The sequence below is a fragment of the Pempheris klunzingeri genome, chromosome 19 (genome assembly GCF_042242105.1).
Source record: "Pempheris klunzingeri isolate RE-2024b chromosome 19, fPemKlu1.hap1, whole genome shotgun sequence".
Classification (NCBI taxonomy): domain Eukaryota; kingdom Metazoa; phylum Chordata; class Actinopteri; order Acropomatiformes; family Pempheridae; genus Pempheris; species Pempheris klunzingeri.
This window is the reverse complement of record NC_092030.1, coordinates 9,308,148-9,328,585: the sequence shown is the minus strand read 5'-3', so window position 1 is coordinate 9,328,585 and position 20,438 is coordinate 9,308,148. Positions and strand designations below refer to the sequence as shown.

The 20,438-nt window shown below is 41.4% G+C and overlaps 1 protein-coding gene across 3 annotated transcripts in view; it reads right to left on the bottom strand.

Moving 5' to 3' along the window:
* Positions 1–4,343: 4,343 nt before the first annotated feature.
* Positions 4,344–20,438, bottom strand: part of ythdc2 (YTH domain containing 2) — a 36,527-nt gene continuing 20,432 nt past the window's right edge. Inside the window, exons 20-31 of one of the 3 annotated variants that reach the window (XM_070850464.1) lie at positions 20,054–20,326; positions 15,924–16,050; positions 15,087–15,286; positions 12,740–12,929; positions 12,434–12,525; positions 11,193–11,312; positions 10,361–10,494; positions 8,524–8,668; positions 7,379–7,585; positions 7,063–7,245; positions 5,099–5,161; positions 4,344–4,940 (exon numbers count right to left, since the gene is read on the bottom strand). In XM_070850464.1, coding sequence (XP_070706565.1) covers positions 5,102–5,161; positions 7,063–7,245; positions 7,379–7,585; positions 8,524–8,668; positions 10,361–10,494; positions 11,193–11,312; positions 12,434–12,525; positions 12,740–12,929; positions 15,087–15,286; positions 15,924–16,050; positions 20,054–20,326 — 1,731 coding nt within the window. In that variant the 3' untranslated portion in view covers positions 4,344–4,940; positions 5,099–5,101. Of the gene's footprint in view, positions 5,162–7,062; positions 7,246–7,378; positions 7,586–8,523; positions 8,669–10,360; positions 10,495–11,192; positions 11,313–12,433; positions 12,526–12,739; positions 12,930–15,086; positions 15,287–15,923; positions 16,051–20,053; positions 20,327–20,438 lie in introns of all 3 variants that reach the window. The other 2 variants (XM_070850463.1, XM_070850466.1) reach the window with 2 other exon arrangements.

Here is a 20,438-nt window from a genome sequence, read left to right as displayed (position 1 = left end):
TGTACGATGTCTGGTGAGAGAGAAGGAGCCAATCAGATTGCGAAAGTAATTCCTGGCGCGGTAAACACTGCAGTTGACGACGCAGCGTGTCCATGGAAACCATCCTGCCTTACATACAGCCTCACATCACTTCCGGTGATGACCATCGGCGCTCAGGAACTAATATTGCCCGAGCTGTATTCAAAAAACAAATGACCATGCCAATAAATCCCATTTTATGTAAGATACAGTCATCTCATTTGATTTAACCAATTTAGACTTTATTAGATGATGTAAATGCAATGTAAACGTATTCGTACATTCTATATAACTCAAAACACTTAAGCCAGGCATTAACTCAAGTCATACACACCTCACAGTAACTGCTTCTGCCATACTGTGAAATGTGATGCAAAGCGTTTGAGTGCTACTGTATCTAATCATCAGCTCTATAGATACATGCAAATAAGAAGTTATTTACAGAGTATATGTCAGGAATATGAGGTTGGAGTATGTCAATTAAAATGACAAATTGAAAAATACTATGGGAAATGTGTATAACATTTTACAAAGGAAGCATGAAACAATGAGTGGTTGTTTTAAGAAAAAAATGGGAAGAAGGGCTGGGGATGCAAGTAACAGATGAATGGACACAGATATGCAATAAAATTCACAAAACCAACTGTTCCTTATCTTGGAGAGAATTTGCTTGGAAAGTAAATATTAGATATGCCAGAAATCACCTCTAAATATAAAAGAAGAGAAGGCTGTCAGTGCTGAAGGTAACATTTATTTACATATCTTCTTTTCATGCAAATGATCAAATACAATCACAGCAGTGACGCGAATATCAAAAGGGGTGAAGAAAACTGAACCCCCAGATTTAATAAATGGAAAAGAATGATTTGAGAAGTGCAACTGATGGAGGAAGTTGCCCACAAAATAAGGAATATCAAAGAAGTGTTTGAGAAAAGGTACACTTTAGATGATTGGAAATTATAACTACATTCTAACAACTATAACTTTAGAAAGTCTTTACCTTGAGTGGATGGACAACAATGTCACTGAATTTCATACAGGCACATATTTATACTGCATGTGTGGGTATGAATGTAAGCATAATGTATGGCTAAGTGTATCTGCATATATAAAATAAAATAAAAACTTCTCACTGCGTGCGTCTTCCTCAAGCTTCTCTACCAGAGGCCTGGGAGGTTGAGGGTTCTGGGCAGCATCTTAGCTGTTCCTAGGATTGTGCTCTGCTGGACAGAGACCTGGAATCTGTTGGAGCCACTCTCCCAGTTTGTGGGCCAAAGTCCCCAGTGCTCCCATCACCACAAGCACCACCGATGCCTTCACTCCCCAAATCTTTTCTAGCTCGTCTTTCTGCCCTCACTATTTAAGAGTAGACTAAAAACCTTCCTTTTTGATAAGGCTTATAGTTAAGGGCTGGCTCAGGCCTTAGACCAGCCCCTAGTTATGCTGCTATAGGCTCAGACTGCCGGGGGACTCCTATGGTGCACTGAGCTCCTCTATTCTCTATCCTCCTCTTCCTCTCCATCGTTATGTCTCATGTCAGCCAAATGTCTGCCTCTAACTTGCTACCTTCCCCGAAGCCTTTCTGTGCTTTCTCATCTCTCAGGATCCTGTGGATCCTGTGGATCCTGGTCCTGGTTCTGCTGATGTGGTTCCCTGGTTCCTATGGATCCTGGTCCTGGTCCCGCTGACGTGGTTCTCCACCAGCCAATGGATGTGCGTCTGTCCAAGGCTACAGCCTGTCCGTCCTTGGGAGCTGGATCTCTACTTCACTGTGGTGCTCCCGGAGGTTTCTCTTTTCCCACTGGGTTTTTTGAGTTTTTCCATCCCAAAGAAGGAGGGTCATAAAGGGCAGGTGATGCCTCGGACTGATCCATTGGCCTCATCAACTGCTGGACTCTTTATTAGATTGTTTGTTCGCTTACACTTGTTTATTTCAGTGAACTTTGTAAAGCACTGAGACAACTCTGTTGTGATATTGGGCTATACAAATAAATTAAATTAAATTGAATTGAATTGAACTGAACTATTTTTACAGCTTCTCATGTTGCCATCGTACTGGATTGCTACAACTACCACCACTGCCTTCTGCTGTTGTTTGTTAATCAGCATGATGTCCTTTTGGTTAGCCATCACCAGTTTGTCAGTCTGGATCTGGAGGTCCCAAAGAATCTTAGTCTGGTCATTCTCAACTACTTTGGGAGGTGTCATCCATTCTGACTGCAGATGTTCCTCTTCACTATGCCAGCCACTTCTACACTGTTCCTGCCTGCATCTTACACCCTGCTAATGTGTTGGACTGTTTCAGAAGCATCTGTGCACAGCCTGCACCTGGGGTCCTGTCCGGTGTGGTAGGCCCCTGCCTCTATTGATCTTGTACTAAATGCCTGCTCTTGTGCTGCCACGATTAGTGCTTCTGTACTGTCTTATAACCCAGCCTTTTCCAGCCACATATAGGATTTCTTGATATCAGCCACTTCTTCTATTTGTCAGTCATACATGCTGTGTAAGGGCATGGAAGGTTCATCCTCCTCTTCTACTATATGAGGTTTCTGCTACCTGAGGTACTCACTTAGCAGTTCATCTTCGGGGGGCATCTTCCTGAAGTATTTTTGGATATTGGTTGTTTCATCCTGGACAGTGGCTCTGATTCTCACCAGTCCTCAGTCTCCCTCACTCAGTGGAGCATGTGCTATGCCACATACAGTAGATTTTTATAAAAGCTTTCTTAACATTTCAATCTGTTAACATTATGAAACTTCTTTAACCCTTTATTTAAACTTAAACTTCTTTAACCCTATTTATATATACTCACTGAAATACTTAGAAATTCAAAATTTCAACCCTAGACCATTACTGGTGGTCATTACAAGACTTTTTTACTTTTGAGAGTTTTTAAAAAAGAAATTCAATTTAATGGTTTCTTGCCGGTCTGTCATATAGCCTGATTGTCGCTGTTTGGCTTGGAGAAATCTCGTAGTTCTACTGGCTCATGGTGAGGCAAGGGGCGGCATTTTGAACTCCCACTTAAGTTACCAAATATGGTCCCTTGCCCGATAAAGGGTTAACAGTAAGAAACAAGATTCTTCTCATATGGTTCTCATATGTTAGGCTTCATGAGTTAGGTTCTTGTATGTTAAGCTCTACTCAAGATTCACAGAATCACAGACAAGCACCAAGGTTGCCCTTAGTGGATATTCACCTAAATAACAAACTGGACAAAAAAGACAACACAGACTCTCTTTATAAGAAGGGTCAGTGTCGTCTATACCTGCTGAGGAGGCTAGGATCCTTCGGTGTGGGCAGACCACTGCTGAGAACCTTTTACGAGACTGTGGTGGCATCTGTGGTCCTTTATGCAGTGGTGTGTTGGGGAGGGGGGTGTTCTGAGCAGGACGAGAACAGACTCAACAGACTGATAAAAAGAGCCAGCTCAGTCTGTGGCTGCCCTCACACCCTCTGCATCAGACTGTAGGGGCCTTAAGTATTTCCTTCAGTAAAAGACTTTTACACCCCAGGTGTAAGAAGGAACGCCTCTGCAGGTCTTTCATTCCGACTGCAGTCAGTATAATGCTGTTATAACCTGCTGCACCAACTGCAATCACCACTCAGCATAGTATGACTGATGTTTTACTGATGCACTTTATTTCTCAACCAATCCACTGTGCAATAATCCACATAATGTTTCTTTATAATTACTGTATTACTGTGTACATAATGTTTCTGTATATTATGTTTATTGAATTTCTCTTTCTTTAATTGGTTGCTTTATGTCCGTCTTTTGAGCTGCAACAAGTAAAACAGTACAGTTAAAAAACACAATGAACTGAAATGATAAGGATCTTAGCTAAGTCTTTTAGTGGGACCTTGTGTCAAAATAAAGGTTAATCAGTTGATATTATTTTCACATGGTGCACATTACACAGTGCTGATTCGACACACTGACATACAGTTAATCTTGTGTAGTTCATTTTCCAGTTTGGTCAGTAGGGGCTCACAGCTAGGCTTTGCCTAGTGGGTTATTGTGCCTGGTCTTAACTAGAAAGTACTATTGTCCTTTATTGAATTCTTCAAAAGCATGTTCAAGCAATAGAATCCTTTGAATAACTATGTCAATCAAAATACTAGTAAAATGACTGATTTCTGCTAAAAAGGCAGTACAGCAGTTTTTATTCAGCCCTTGGTAGTATCTTCAGAACTCCTTGTCTGTCTAGCACAACCTAAGAGGTGAAACCCAGGAACATAAAGCACTTTCTTATTGCTGTGAATGCAAGTCTTATTTCACGTGGATTCACTGTTAGAGAGAAATGAGGACATCACACTAACAACAGGGTTTTAAGAAGAAATCATTATTTAATTTGGCCATCCTGTCAACACAGTCATGAGTATGCCTTAAGCACCTCTCCTCATACAGCAGTAAGAATGAAAAGGTCAAAGTCAAATGAACAAAACGCTGACAGTTGTGTTAAAATGAATACCATAAAAGGTCCCTGCTGATGCCCAGGTGAGCCTGAGGCACTATGAAATCATCAGAGCAAAGCTTTAACATCCCAAACATTTTAAAGAAATTCTTAAAGGATGTGTACACATGCATTGTTTATGTGCTGTAAATAGTGTATATATACCATAAAGCTAACTGGACATCATTACAATAAGCTGAACGAACTGCAATAGCTTCTGGATTTATCATGAACAAAACAGTGATACAAACATGTTTCATCCATTCTAATTCATGTCAGACTTTTTAAAATGCTGTTTAATGCCCACAAAGACACATTTAATTGTGAACATACTGTTACACACTGAACATATTGAGAAGAACAGGAGTACTGAATTAGAACGTACTTGAACTTTTGCTTTCAGATGAATCAGTCCCTCTTCCACATACAGCCTTCTTTGCCTTAAGTGCTAGAACAATCCTTGGACTGTTCAAGAGAAAATAGAAATCAAACAATAACGAGATCTGCTCCCTAATTGATAGAAAAATACACATTTCTATCAATGTACAATGTATGCATGTAGTCTGAGGCAGACAAAGAACAACACTTGATGAATGTGGCGCAGACAGGTGTTCTGCTGCTACCTGTTATTGATTCCCAGAGTCCCACAGTAACAGCAGCTGGCGGCCTGCTTGAGGCTCCAACTCCTACATGAGTTGCAGAAGAGATGGGAAAAAGGTTCAAATGCAGTAATTACACAAGTAAACATGAAAGCAACTGACAGTTTCTCCATAAATCATGGAGCAAAGGAAGTGCATCCCCCGTTGGCAAAGATCTAACACTAGTTTGGAATGGAAATGTTTTCTATTGTCAAACTTTAAGAAACTATTTAAGGAAGAGACACCCAATGCAGACCATACACCGTTTCTGTTTTATCTCTTTTGAAATAAAATATCTTGGGTTTTCACCTTGAATTTTGAGAAATTGTGACATGCAGTTTAATTAATTGAAAAATACTCCTAACCATAACCGACAGATATAAAATCAGTTACAGTCCTAATACAGAATCAGAATCACTTTAATAATCCCCAGGGGGAAATTGCTTTTTGTTACAGACAGCTCCAAAAGATCATAGTAAGGCGCTGTACTATATAATACCAATACTACTACTACTACCAACAATAATATATAACAACATGTACACTCAGAGTGAGGAGCTGTACCATATTCTAATAATAATAATGATAATAATAACAACAATAATAATATAATATATATATAATAATATATATACATTATATAGACATTTAGGGCCCAATTCTAATCTTGTCAAGTGCAATGACCAGCAGAAACTGGAAGTCCTTGGGTTTTCAGACTCTGAGCATCTCCATCTTCTATTTTCAGTAATGTGGTTGAAGCAGCAGAGGTGCTGAAAGGTGTGCAATGAGGCAAGTTCAACATAACCAGACTTTCTTTGTGCAAGGTGGCTAAACAAACTCCCAATCATGGGTCATGGTAAATGGTCTGCCTTTCTAGTTATTTTGACATTACATCCTCACTCACCCATTCACACAAACCTGTGGGAATATTGCAAAGGTCGTTACCAACTATCTTTGTTAACCCAGGCTTTCTGCTTCAGGCTCTGTGCATTGTTCCCATAAAAGGGGCCATTTGGTGCATCATTTCATTCTTCTGCAGAAAATCCCTCAATGTTTTCTCAATAAAGACTAAGAAAAAAACAGCTCTTCATAATGGAGAAATATGAAGACTGTAAAAACTGTTGTTGGAAATAAGAGGAATGTTGGCAGAATAAGTTTACCTATTTATTTAACCACTCAATGCACTCTCAATGCTTCCAGTTTCTTTCTAATATACCAGCTCCACATTAGCACATTAAAAAGGTCCCATATTATGCTAAATGCCCTTTTTTATGTCCTTTCAACCTAAATATGTCCCCAGTGTGCCTAAAGACTGCCTGACTGAGTTAATTTTTAAGTAAATGTGTGTGAAAACAAGGTACTTAGATGGTTGAGAATGTCATCATCATTTGTTTAGCATATGGATGATCTGCGCTTTAACATTTGTTAGTGAGTGTATTAATCTCACAGATTTTCTACATCGCCAACTGAGTGAATACAGTTTGCGCTGCTGTAACTGCACAGCTTTGTTTGTTTGTTTTCTGTGCATCACATAAAAAGGCACAGGAAATGATCCTTCTAAGACATCGGCAACTATGCCCTTGTGGTAGAATGAAGGTGACTAAGGAGAAAGGGAGCTTGGGGGCAGGTGAAGAGGGCAGTGGCAAGGGACCCCACACGGATCAGTACTTTTTAAGAAGTCCATCAAATCAGGTTGGTGAAGCCCAAACGACAGGCTAGTAATCAAAGATCACAGGATATGAGCATCCCTGCCACTGAGAATGAAGCAGCGACTGGCAGGGCTAAGGGAGTAGTGAAAGTAGGCAGTCAAGGAAAGAAGGGAGTGGCAGGCAGAAACCCAGTGCACTAGCCTGGGGCTAGTGAGGAGCAATTGCTTTTATCATGAAATGAAACAGCCTTTATGATATGAAGCTAACTCAGCTGCACCTGTATATGCACCACCCACTCACCTGCCCATCTCTGCTGATCTGGACCTTCTTGTTGTTGTTCCATGGGTTGAGGATGTGTTGAGTGCAATGGAAGGGAAGATTCTCCTTGTGGACCCACTCTACACTGAACACCCCTCTAAGTCCCATGAAGCCCCAGTCCTGACAGGTCTCCTGACTGATTGCTGATGTCATGCGAGTGTAGCCCTGTGAAAAAGACTAAATACATCAGTTTTGTTTTTTCTTTTAAATATTTTTTTTATATTGGACTTTTACACATTTTAAATTACAATCATGAATTACATATAGCATGATGCAGCTTTTGTAGCTTTTGTGTTACCTGGAAGTGTCCAGAGCCCTGAACAGAGAAGATGAGGATGACGAGGTTATTCTCCAGGAAGGCCTTGGTGAGTTTGGTCTCATTGCTTGGTGTTGTGGACCAGATACCTTTCTGCTGAGAAATTTCTATGTTTCTGATGTTGCTGCTCTTCATGATGAAGTACCGCACCGATGAAAATATCAGCTGTGGGGACACTGGCTTTGAGACCTGGTGATGAAAACAACAACATGTCCAAACTAACAAAAAGACCTCATATTTAATGTGACTAGCTACTTATCTGATGAAATGAAGAAATAATTTGATGAAATTCAATGAAAAGCTTCAGACTGATCTGTATTTCGTGCACACCATAGCTTTGTTGTTAATAAAATAATAATAATGACAATAAACTCTTGCCCTTGACTGCAGGGACCCAAACTAATGTCCCCCATTCACGATTCAATCAGAAATGACCACAGTGCAGTTGCCCTCACACAGCTGATAAAGTAGTAGTAAATTCAGGAATGTCCCACGATAATCCTCACTTTTAGGGTCTATACACAGCGCGGCCTTTTTTACTTGTTGGAGTTTAGGAAGATACTGACTAATACTGACAATGTAAATGAGCAGTTACTGTTGCTGCAGTTGAACAGTAATAGTAAAACATTGAAAGCAACTGAAAACCACATTTTTGTATATTTAAATATAATTGCCCAATTTTAAATTGGACTCATACACACACACACACACACACACACACACACACACACAGCACACACACTGCACACACACTGCACACACACTGCACACACAGTATTTTAGTGATATTGCTTTTTGTTATTTTGGTTGAGCAAACCGTGGCTCCATGTTACATATAGACACTTTCTTTAAAACCGGAAGTCTTTGGGTGCTGGGTACTACTGCATATATGATAAAAGTAGCATAAAGCTTTTAGTGTCTCCAGGGGAAGCTGGGTGCAATCTGATACATGTCCTCAAGTGATGACACTTGAACCAGCATCAATGAGGACTGAACACAAAACCTTGTGCATTAGCATACTTTGAAAAATGTCATAAACACAGAAAGATTAGACATACTTTAAAATCTCACAAAAGAACTAATATAAGAATCAGGAGGATCAACAAAGCTTGGCAAACAGTGAATACCTTTTCTGAGGAGGGACATGTGCTGTCAGAGGTCACAGAGCAGGAAGAATTACTGGAAGAGCGAGGGTCCTCAGAGAGCTTATTTAGCGGCAGTGAGACCTCACTCCTGCTGTGGGCTTTCTGCTGTCCTGAGGCTGCTGGCATCCTACAAAACCAGAGGATGTGGTGAAATGGTGCAGTAGTGAGAGTATGAAGTGAATATGACAGGTGAATATCTTAAATTCTCAAACACCAGCCTGGGCTTTTATTTACCATAACAGCAGAGAGAGCCAGGACTTCATGTGACCAGGCTCATATTATGAACAGGCCTTCAATTCACATGTTACTTTGAAGTATAATGTCTTACTTTTTTGTGGTCTACTCCTCTTTTCATTTGCTCCTAATGCAAACAACATGTCCTCCATGTTTACCTGTTGCCTTGATAACATCAGCATAATGTACATTTCCACAACACCGATTCCATCATTCCAAAAACAGTTCAATCATTTTTACCTCTCTGCTGCTCTGAGTTTCAATGTTTGACACAAATAGTGAAAATACTTTATTCATGTACTAATTCCAATTGCTTATAATTTTTTACTTTTTTCAAGCACCATTAAGCCCTCCTTCTATGGAACTTCCTGCACGTTTCAAATGAACCCATTAATACCCACAGTGGAATTTTAGGATTTCTTTTACAGCACTTTTTACAAAAAATTGTCAGAGTAAGAGGCTTACAGGGAAGGTTTTTCTTAACATCCTTTTTTAGATTGTTAGTCACAAGAGCTTTCTGTTTTTTTGATTCTTTGTACAACACTTCTTTCCTGTCTTGGAGGCCCACTGTCCTGCATGTTTCATATATTTGCCTGCTCCACCACACCAGAATCAAATGAATGGGTCCTTATGATGTTTTTGCAAAGCTCGTAAGACATTCATACAGGGGGAAACTAAGTTGGAGAAGACTATTCTTTTGCATGAACCCCAACTTGCTCCTGAAGCATAGCATTCAGAGTCTTGCCCAAAGACACTTCCAAATGCGGACTTGGAGGAGCTGTGTCTCAAACTGCCAATCTCCCAATTCATGGACGACCCTCTACCCATGAGCCACAGCCACCCCATGTAGCTCCATAAGCATGAGTTTCCATTCATTTCTATGGGTTTTTGGTAATGGCTGTATTCTGATTAGCTACTGAACTCTGACTTTTTTTTAAGGTGTCTCAGTCACTAACAAACAAACACACACGTACACACAAAAGCATTTACTTCTCTACTTGTGAGGACCCTCACTGCCATAATGCATTCCCCAGCCCTCTACTCTAACCTCAACCCTTACTCTAACATTAACCTAATTCTAAAGTGAACCTTAAAACCAGTCTGAACCAAGTCTGAACCCTCTAACAGTCCTTTGAATGTCTGTCAAAAAGTGAGGACTCCTAAGAATTGGTTCTCACAAAGATAGCTGTACAACTAAACTCACAGACAAGCGCACACACATACACACACAAATACTACTACTAGCCTCTGTTTTGGCTGTCTTCATGGCCATTTTTGTAGAAGATCACATCTGCTACTGCATCTTGCTGATGACCTGACATTGTCCATACAGCCCACCCCCTAATCTCCACTGTCACCACTAAAATGTCTGCCTTCTCACTGATGTTAATAATTCAATCACCTCCTGAACAGTGAATATTTATCAAGACTTAAGCCATATCTACCTTACATCACCTCTTAGCCTGTGCCTGCCAGTAAGACTGACAGTAACCAACTGCTACAAGCCAGATGTGATTATAAACAACACACAATACCTCACAACACATCAAACTGCAGTATAAATGTATCTGAGACTACTCCATACTTGTCATTGGTGGGTAGTTGGGGGCTGTTCTTCACAGAGGCCTGGTGTCTGTCCTCTGATGACATGGGTCGTGGTCGTTGGCCAATCCCTGTGGGCTGCTGCAGGCCTGCCCCGTGCTCCTCTGCCGTGAGCACCTGGGAGACATCAGTCATTAATCTGCATCCTGGCGTCCAAAGTGGAAACACCAGAGCCAAAGGCATTATATGCAAATACTGATACACTAAAAAGATGCAGATAGAGATTCAACCACCTAAACCACAGTGTACACATGTACAAAATATATGTAGCATCACGGAATTATGTGAACTTAAGCACATGGGTGAAACAAGGCAGTCAAGCACTGCTATGGTTTGTGTCTACTGGGTCTTGGTTCTTTTTCAATTTATTTTTGGAGCTGTTGGTGTAAAAGAGTTGATCAAATTATGAAAAATTTAGTTGATAGATTTGTTACTTTACTACAAGTTGCAGACAAGACATTGAGACAGCCTTACCAAGCATACATTGGTAGCTTATGGAATATTATGAATAAACAAAGAGATCTCTAATTTAGACCCCTACTTTTTAAAGTGTGACTGTATTTTAACATTATCAACAAATGCTACGAGTGCAGTAGAATTATGAAGCCATAACACTCAAAAAGAAGTGCACATGAAATTGTGAGTCGGAACGGTACTGACTGTGTTGGAGGTGGGTGAGAGGAAGAAGAGAAGGACAACTTGCCTGAAGCTCCTCACCCTAAATGTGACACTTTATGTAGATGTTGCTCAATTTATGTTGTTAGTTCCTGTATAACCAAATCAAACTCAGGCAAAGAAAAGAAAATATCACATACAGAAACCAGGGTGCGGATGATGGCCTCGTCTTGTTGAGACCAGGGCTTTGACGGATAACGGATTCTCTTGATGAACAAATTTTGCCACTTCTGTCTCAGTTCAAACACCAGTCCTACAGCCTGACAACATGATAAACAACAAAAGATAAAACTGCAAGTAAGAAAAGAGCCACAGACTAGAATTAGTAATAACAGAGAGCAGAACAAAACAGTTAGTTAAGAAAAGTGGGGAATATATAAATAAGTCTTGAGAACCTTTTGTAAAATTTCAATTGATTTGGAAGGTCTACTGTTGAGAATTAAACATTTTTTAAGTATGGGGGGGCAAATGTACAGTTTCCCATCATGTAAATGTAAGTCCAGAATCAGATTTATTGTCATCATACAGCAAAGTACAATGAAATTCCGTCTGACCTCTCCCATATAACATTCCAACAAGACAATAAATAGAAATATAAATAAAGTCGATTTGAAGTGTATTTAGATTTAAATTTTAAAAAATTCTATAAAAGAAATCTTTAAAGAACAAATGAAAATGAGCTCTCTGGCTCAGGAGTGAATGGGCAGAATGAAGCAGGACATCAGGATTCTGCCAACATCTTAGTAAATTTAAGGGGCTTCCTCTTTAACCTCATTCTTTGCTCTTCCTCCAAGACCTCCACCAGACAGTTAAGGTTTTGTGCTTTTTTTTACTCCCAGGCATACTACACTCATCCACATGCTGCATTCATTACTGACCTGATTATTGACTGACTGAAGTTTACAATAAATTCAATTTCTTTAAATTTTATTTCATGTGTAATTTCTTTTTTGACACCGACTTTAGGCCAATTCATGACACTTAAAATATTCTCTCTATTCAATAACAATGGCTCAATGACTAAGAGGTATTACAGCCTAAAACTAAACCTAAAACAGTGGTGAAGGGAACCTTCCTACCTACCTGCACCTGAAAGTGGACAAAGAGAAGACCTGAACAGAAGCACATCAAACACACATTGGACTGAACCTCCATGGCAAGCCAGTTGCACAGGTGTGCACCCTCAAATATCTTGGACTCATTATAGACTAGGATTAGGGAGTATGACAGTACATACTGTGTGATGGTAGAAATATATCCACTGGTGCAGATTTCACAGCACAGATTATGTTTATAAGGGGGGAGGGGAAAATCACATTAACATGGATAAACTAAGATGTGAAAGGTCTAAATGTCAATGTGGACAGCAATGTTACCTCACCTCTGTGTCCGACTGGAAAGCAAGCCAATCATCAATCCTCAACTCAGCTAGGTCCTCTGTCTCACTGTCGCTGGTGTCATCCAGTGGAATGTCTGAAAGAGAGACCAAGACTAATTCTTCATAGGCAGGCTTCTAAATCAGCTTCTGTCATGAAACACAGGAACAAGGTAAAATCTTTGGAAAACCTGAAATGAAATAGTACATGAAATATGTTGTTGATTCGGCTGACATAACTTATTTCCGTTGAATTCACATGTAATTGAAATAACTTGACAAACACCTGCTATTTTGTATTGACTTGATTACCTGTAGCTTTCTGTACATCAGGTTCCTGCAGGGCAGAGCTGGGTAGTTTTGCACAACCTCCAAATATGGCCACAGTGATGGGCGTCACGATGGAGCAACAGCGGACACTGGCCATCCTGTGACCTCGGCTCATCTCATCGTAGATAAACCAGTCTGTGGGAAGGGCCTGGGCTGATTTGGCTGGACTCATCTGGCAACAGCAAAAACACACACTGTCATGAAACTGGAACTTAGATTTTCAACATCTCTGTCTTCTATTTGGTAAATAACTGGTGATAGAAAGAAATACGGAAAGTATCTTTGTAATACTATCACTAGAACCAGCCAACTTTTTTTAATCCTACACTAAACTTAAATCAGGTTAAAACATTAAAACTCTGAGGAAGTAGAGGTGACTTTAGCTTATACCCATTAGGAGAAAAGTATGATTTATATTTATCTATCTAAAACTGTGACAAACTCAATAAAAGGATTTAGAATTAACAATAAAGATTAAAGTTTTTCTCAGAGCTCCTGACGTTTTATGACCACTCCAGCTGCCATATTTTCTTTCCTTAATTCCTCTTAAAAATCAGGCAGCCCAGTGTCTTGAATTTTAATATCTTCTCCACTTTAATGATGTTACTTGGGTTAGATTAAGGTTTTTATACAGTACAGGCCAAAAGTTTGGACAAACCTTCTCATTCAATGCGTTTTCTTTATTTTCATGACTATTTACATTGTAGATTCTCACTGAAGGCATCAAAACTATGAATGAACACATGTGGAATTATGTACTTAACAAAAAAGTGTGAAATAACTGAAAACATGTCTTATATTCTAGTTTCTTCAAAGTAGCCACCCTTTGCTCTGATTACTGCTTTGCACACTCTTGGCATTCTCGATGAGCTTCAAGAGGTAGTCACCTGAAATGGTTTTCACTTCACAGCTGTGCCTTGTCAGGGTTACTTAGTGGAATTTCTTGCCTTATTAATGGGGTTGGGACCATCAGAAGTCAGGTCGATACACCGCCGACAGCCCTATTGGACAACTGTTAGAATTCATATTATGGCAAGAACCAATCAGCTAAGTAAAGAGAAACGAGTGGCCATCATTACTTTAAGAAATGAAGGTCAGTCAGTCCGGAAAATTGCAAAAACTTTGAATGTCCCCAAGTGCAGTCGCAAAAAACCATCAAGCGCTACAACGAAACTGGCTCACATGAGGACCGCCCCAGGAAAGGAAGACCAAGAGTCACCTCTGCTGCTGAGGATAAGTTCATCCGAGTCACCAGCCTCAGAAATCGCAAGTTAACAGCAGCTCAGATTAGAGACCAGATGAATGCCACACAGAGCTCTAGCAGCAGACACATCTCTAGAACAACTGTTAAGAGGAGACTGCGCGAATCAGACCTTCATGGTCAAATAGCTGCTAGGAAACCACTGCTAAGGAGAGGCAACAAGCAGAAGAGATTTGTTTGGGCCAAGAAACACAAGGAATGGACATTAGACCAGTGGAAATCTGTGCTTCGGTCTGATGAGTCCAAATTTGAGATCTTTGGTTCCAACCGTCGTGTCTTTGTGCGACGCAGAAAAGGTGAACGGATGGATTCTACATGCCTGGTTCCCACCGTGAAGCATGGAGGAGGAGATGTGATGGTGTGGGGGTGCTTTGCTGGTGACACTGTTGGGGATTTATTCAAAACTGAAGGCATACTGAACCAGCATGGCTACCACAGCATCCTGCAGCAACATGCCATCCCATCCAGTTTGCGTTTAGTTGGACCATCATTTATTTTTCAACAGGACAATGACCCCAAACACACCTCCAGGCTGTGTAAGGGCTATTTGACCAAGAAGGAGAGTAATGGAGTGCTGCGCCAGATGACCAGGCCTCCACAGTCACCGGACCTGAACCCAATCAAGATGGTTTGGGGTGAGCTGGACCGCAGAGTGAAGGCAAAAGGGCCAACAAGTGCTAAGCATCTCTGGGAAGACTGTTGGAAAACCATTTCAGGTGACTACCTCTTGAAGCTCATCAAGAGAATGCCAAAAGTGTGCAAAGCAGTAATCAGAGCAAAGGGTGGCTACTTTGAAGAAACTAGAATATAAGACATGTTTTCAGTTATTTCAACACTTTTTTGTTAAGTACATAATTCCACGTGTTCATTCATAGTTTTGATGCCTTCAGTGAGAATCTACAATGTAAATAGTCATGAAAATAAAGAAAACGCATTGAATGAGGAGGTGTGTCAAAACTTTTGGCCTGTACTGTATATCTGAAATGAAGACAGAAGCAGCCCTTTATTTGAAATTTCTATGCACAAGGCAAAGACAGAATTCTATATCAATGAAATTGGTTTTCATACCTCCTTACACTGGGACAGGACAGATGTGGGATGAAAGTGGACCTTCTTCTCCCTGTGACTGGAAAGCAGGGAGGTATCCTGGTTGACATGGACTAGGTTTGGATACATGCCAGCCACCAGGGCTGCCTTCACCAAAGCCCAGTTCTCAGAGTTCACATTCACATCCCGGATGTCATTGCCTCCACGGGCCCGCACAAAACCTAGGGGACAGACAAGCAAAATTCTAAATATTAGTCTTAATTGTCTCAGCTAGGTGGAAGCCTGGAGGGGATTGTGCATTTGGTTGTCTGTGTGTGTATCTACTAATCTTGGGAAATACTAGACCGATCTGCCTAATGTTTTTTGTGCGCATTTATTCCTGGATGTTGTATAATCCACTAAAGTTATGTTTGATGTGACAGATATATACAACACATTTAAGACAACTTCTGTATACAGTTTAGGTCTACAATTACAAATGGCTGGAGGATCAAAGTGTGTAATAAAAAAAAAAAATAGTAAAAAAGATTAGGTTATGGTTAGCTGTAGCAGAAGTTAGCCTGGCAGAGATCTGCACTTTACCCGGTGCACTTTTCTGGTTCATTTAGTCATTCATTCAACAAGCACACAAGTGCTTCCTCCCTGATCCAAGTCCTTCAAAATCTGTATTTCTTATATTATAGGACTGTGAGAATTAATGTACGACATTGTTGGACAGCTTTAATGTCAATGTGATAATGACACAAAGAAAACCAAAAGGCCAATTATAGATAACAGGCAGTTTGGTGTTGTTGAGGTATACCACAAACCCTTGGTGGAGTGACATTGGAGTATAAAGGAAATGAAAGTGCTACTGACCAATAGCACGGAGTTGCCCCAGCAGCTGCGTCCTCATGCCAAATATCATGTCCATGGTGGCCTGGGACAAAAAATTCTTCTCACAGAAGGATCTTTCCCAGCCATCACTGCAGGCCTTCTGCCATGCCTGACAGCACACAGGAAAAACATGATGGACAGCATACTACGCTAGCTTTCGACTAAGGCAAAGGTGATAAATTGTCTTTTTAACCAAAACATGATAATTCCCTACTTCTGTTTCTCTGTTTTTTTTTGTCCTAATTACTATATGACAAGTGGAACATTCTGGGCTTCTAAATATTCTGTCTTAAGGGAATGGGAGTGAATCATTTTGCGATTTGGACAATTTATTCATTTAACATTGTGATATGAGTAAATACAACTCATTGAGTAATTTATAATATTGGGAATTAAAAAAATCAGTTTATAATGGCAGACTGGAAGAGGGTGTGACGATGTGATGATGGTGATCTTGATAGGATTTTTAAATGTTCTATTCTCTCTTTCTGAAAGCATAATATGCTAAATAGCACATCATTAAAAAAAAAAATCATGTCACGGTTGTATGGCTGTGTGCAGGAACAGAGCAGTAGTTCTGCCAGGCATCTCCCTGCTCTTACTTGCTCTCAAATACAGTACCTATAGAAAATCATCATACCCTGTGAAAATCTTTACATTTTGTTACATTACACCCTGGAACTTAAAATAAATTAGAGCTAACTTGTTTGAGCTGTATGTACACATTATAAACCTCATTATCAAAGTGAAAATTAATTTTTAATTATTTGTCCAGAATGTTTTAAAATATTAATAGTGAAATACCTGGTTTGGTTAAGTGATCAGCTCCTTGGAGTATACCATTATAAACTTGCTCAGGTGCAACCAACCAACTTCCAGATGAAACACCAAGCTAATTGCCTCCCACCTGACATCAATTGTAGTGGTTTGGATTACTTCAGCATAAAACCAGCTGTTTCTTGAAGATTCCACTACTAGTAGTGCATGGTGCTGCAAAGAATTCACCATGGTTGGAAAAGTGCTTTCCAAAGACCTTTGGGATAAAGTTGTAGAAAGGCACAAGTTAGGTGAAGGCTACAAAAAGATTTCAAAGGTTTTAGCTATCCCTTTGAGTACCGTTCAGCGCATCATTAAGAAGTGGAAAGAGTATGGCAGACTTACAAGTCTTTATGGCTGGAACTGGTAGGTCTGTGCATGTGACAACAATCTCACAAGCTTTACACAAAGCTGGCCTGAATGGCAGGGTGGCAAGAAAGAAGCCTCTTCTGAAAAAGTGCCACACTCAGTCTCGTTTGTGCTATGCAAAAACACACCTGGAAGATTCTGTTGCCATGTGGAAAATTTTTTTATGGTCAGGTGAGACTAAGATTGAACTTTTTGGACTGAACTCCAAGCGCTACGTTTGGGGAAAACCAAACACAGCACACCACCCAAAACACACCATACCTACTGTGAAGCATGGTGATGCCAACATTAAGTTGTGGGGATGTTTCTCTTCAGTGGGGACTGGGAAATTGGTCAAGATTGAAGGGGAAATGGATGCTGCCAAGTACACCCAAATTCTTGAGGAAAACCTGCATCCCTCTGCTAGACAGCTGAAGATGGGCAGGTCAGTCACCTTCCAACACGACAACGATCCTAAACATACAACCAAAAGAACAACGCAATGGCTTAAGGATTGGAAGGTGCATGTCCTTGAGTGGCCAAGTCAGAGTCCTGACTTAAATCCAACAGAAAATTTGTGGATGGACTTGAAGAGAGCAGTTCATCACTGCTCACCACAGAATTTGACTGAAGTCGAACAATTCTGCAAGGAAGAATGGGCAAATATTCCCCAATCTAGGTGTGCAAAGGTAGTAGAGACCTATCCAAACAAAGTGATGGCTGTAATTACAGCAAAACGTGGCTCTACGAAATATTAAATCAGGGGACTGATGACTTTTCCAACCCTGTTATTCTAGTTTTTCATTTTTTTTATTAATTTTCAGAACTGGCACTTTTTTTTTTCTTTAGCTTGACATTGTAAGGCCAAATTTTGTAAATAAAGCTGGATTTCTTTAATTTTTTTTATGGGTTTTGATTCACTATAATCTCAGATCTGGAAAGGAGAGTCAGCCGTTACTTGAGGAGATGGTTAGGACTGCCGAGGAGCTTGAGCAACATCGCCCTCTATGGAAACACCTGCAAACTGACACTCCCCTTGAAATCAATTGAGGAGGAGTTCAAGGTCTTGCGTGCAAGGGAGGTGCTGCAATTCTGCGAGTCAGCGGATCCAAAAGTATCTGGGGCAGGAGTAGCAGTTAAGACTGGCCGGAAATGGAGAGCAGCGGCTGCAGTGGATCAAGCAGAGTCCTGGCTACGCCACAGAGTCCTGGTGGGAACAGTGGCCAGAGGAAGGGCTGGACTAGGAACCATCGCAACCCCCCGTTTTGACAAGGCTCGGGGAAAGGAGCGGAGGCAACTAGTACAGAATGAGGTGAGAGCAGTGGTGGAGGAGGAGAGATCCAGCAGAGCAGTGGGAATGAGACAGCAAGGCGCCTGGACGAGATGGGAGCAAGTTGCGGAGAGGAAGATCTCGTGGACTGACCTCTGGCGGGCAGAGCCACACCGAATCAAGTTCTTGGTCCAGGCTGTCTACGATGTACTTCCCAGCCCTTCCAACTTGCACATAATGAGTTGCTGCCCAAAAGCCCTGGGGATGGGCCGATACAGATGGCGTTATGATCAGGTGCTCAAGACCATCGCAGAGAGCATCTGCAGTGGCATCGCCAGCTGTCAGAGGTCAAAACCCACGAAGAAAGCCATCAACTTCATCAGAGCTGGGGAGAAGCCAAGAACAACATTGAGAGCAAGAGGAGGGCTTCTCAACACTGCACAAGACTGGCAGCTGTCAGTGGACTTGGGCAGCCAACTCAAGTTCCCCTAGCATGTTGCTAAAACCAACCTCAGACCTGACATCGTTTTGGTGTCTGAGGCAACAAAGAACGTTGTCATGCTGGAGCTCACTGTGCCGTGGGAAGCGCGAATGGAGGAGGCCTTTGAGCGGAAGAGGGGTAAGTATGACGACTTAGTCAGCGACTGCCACAGACAAGGCTGGAAGGCTAGGTGCTTGCCTGTGGAAGTAGGGTGCAGAGGCTTCGCCGGACAGTCTCTGTGCAAAGCCTACACTGCACTCGGCATCACAGGAGAGAGAAGGAGAAGGGCCATCCGTAACAACACAGAGGCAGCAGAGAAAGCCTCTAGGTGGCTCTGGATAAAGAGGGCGGATCCGTGGTTGAATGCTGCTGGGGCACAAGCTGAGGCATCATGAACCTCAGCTGGGCCGCCTGAGAGAGGGTGTCTGATGTTCGAAAGGCCCGAAACACCCAGTGACCTCAGGTCCATCACTGATGATGTGCCCCAGCTATGCATTAGAAGATGTTTCACTACAAAAAAAAATGATTTCAGGCTGTACAACAAATAAAGTAACTATTTCAAAGGGCTATGATGACTTTCTATAGGCACTGTAGAGGAAAAGTTCTAGCATTTGTCCATCTTTTCATAATACTGATGGGTAACTTGTCCCTACTTACTTTATACCAAAGCCATGCCAACTTGCCACGCGTTACTGCAGATTGCATGATAAGATATGAGCAGTTCAACAGAACAATTACCTGCCATTATTTTAGTTTTTTTAACATCTTAAAAGATAAAAATAGCATGTAGCATAGAAGAACTACTGTGCGTTTCTAAGTTATTTCGTAACTTAGTCATTTTGTGACCTAATATATGTGGCCACTTAATTCATTCATTATCTATACCACTTATCCTTAAGGGTCTCAGGGTGGAGAGGCAGGGTACATCCTGGACTGTCTGCCAGTCAATCACAAGGTTGACAACTCACACTCACACCTATGGGCAATTTAGGGTTACCAATTTGTGGGAGGAAGCTGAAGTACCCTGAGAGAACAAAAGCCTGGGGAGAACATGCAAACTCAACACAAAAAGGCCCCACCTTTTTGTTGTGAGACTGAAGTGCATACCACCACATTACCATGTTGCCCTTACACTCCTCTCCAAATCAGCTCCAATAATAACCTTGAACTGCATATTTTATATGTTTCCCCGCCTACCTGGAAGGCTCTCAGCAAGGCCATGTGGTCGCTGAAGGTGCTGGAAGTGAAACGTTTGCGGCAGTGTAGAGCAGCTCCTCTCTGAGCGCCCTGGGCAGGAAGGACGAAGGGATCGCGATAGGCCAGTGTACAGGCAATGGTTAAAATGGGATCCAGACACTTGAGCACCACAGCACACAGCACCATCTTGCCCAGGTGGGGCTCCACAGGTAGATCAGCCAGGTGGTAGCCCAGATCAGTCAGGTCTTCGGAATGGTCCATTGCATCTATTGTCTGAAGTGACAATGCTGGATTACTGGATGTGTAGGCATGCATGTTTAGGCTCGTCTGTGTGTGTATAGTGGCATGTGTCAGATCTCTGGCATGTGTCCGAGATCAGAATTAA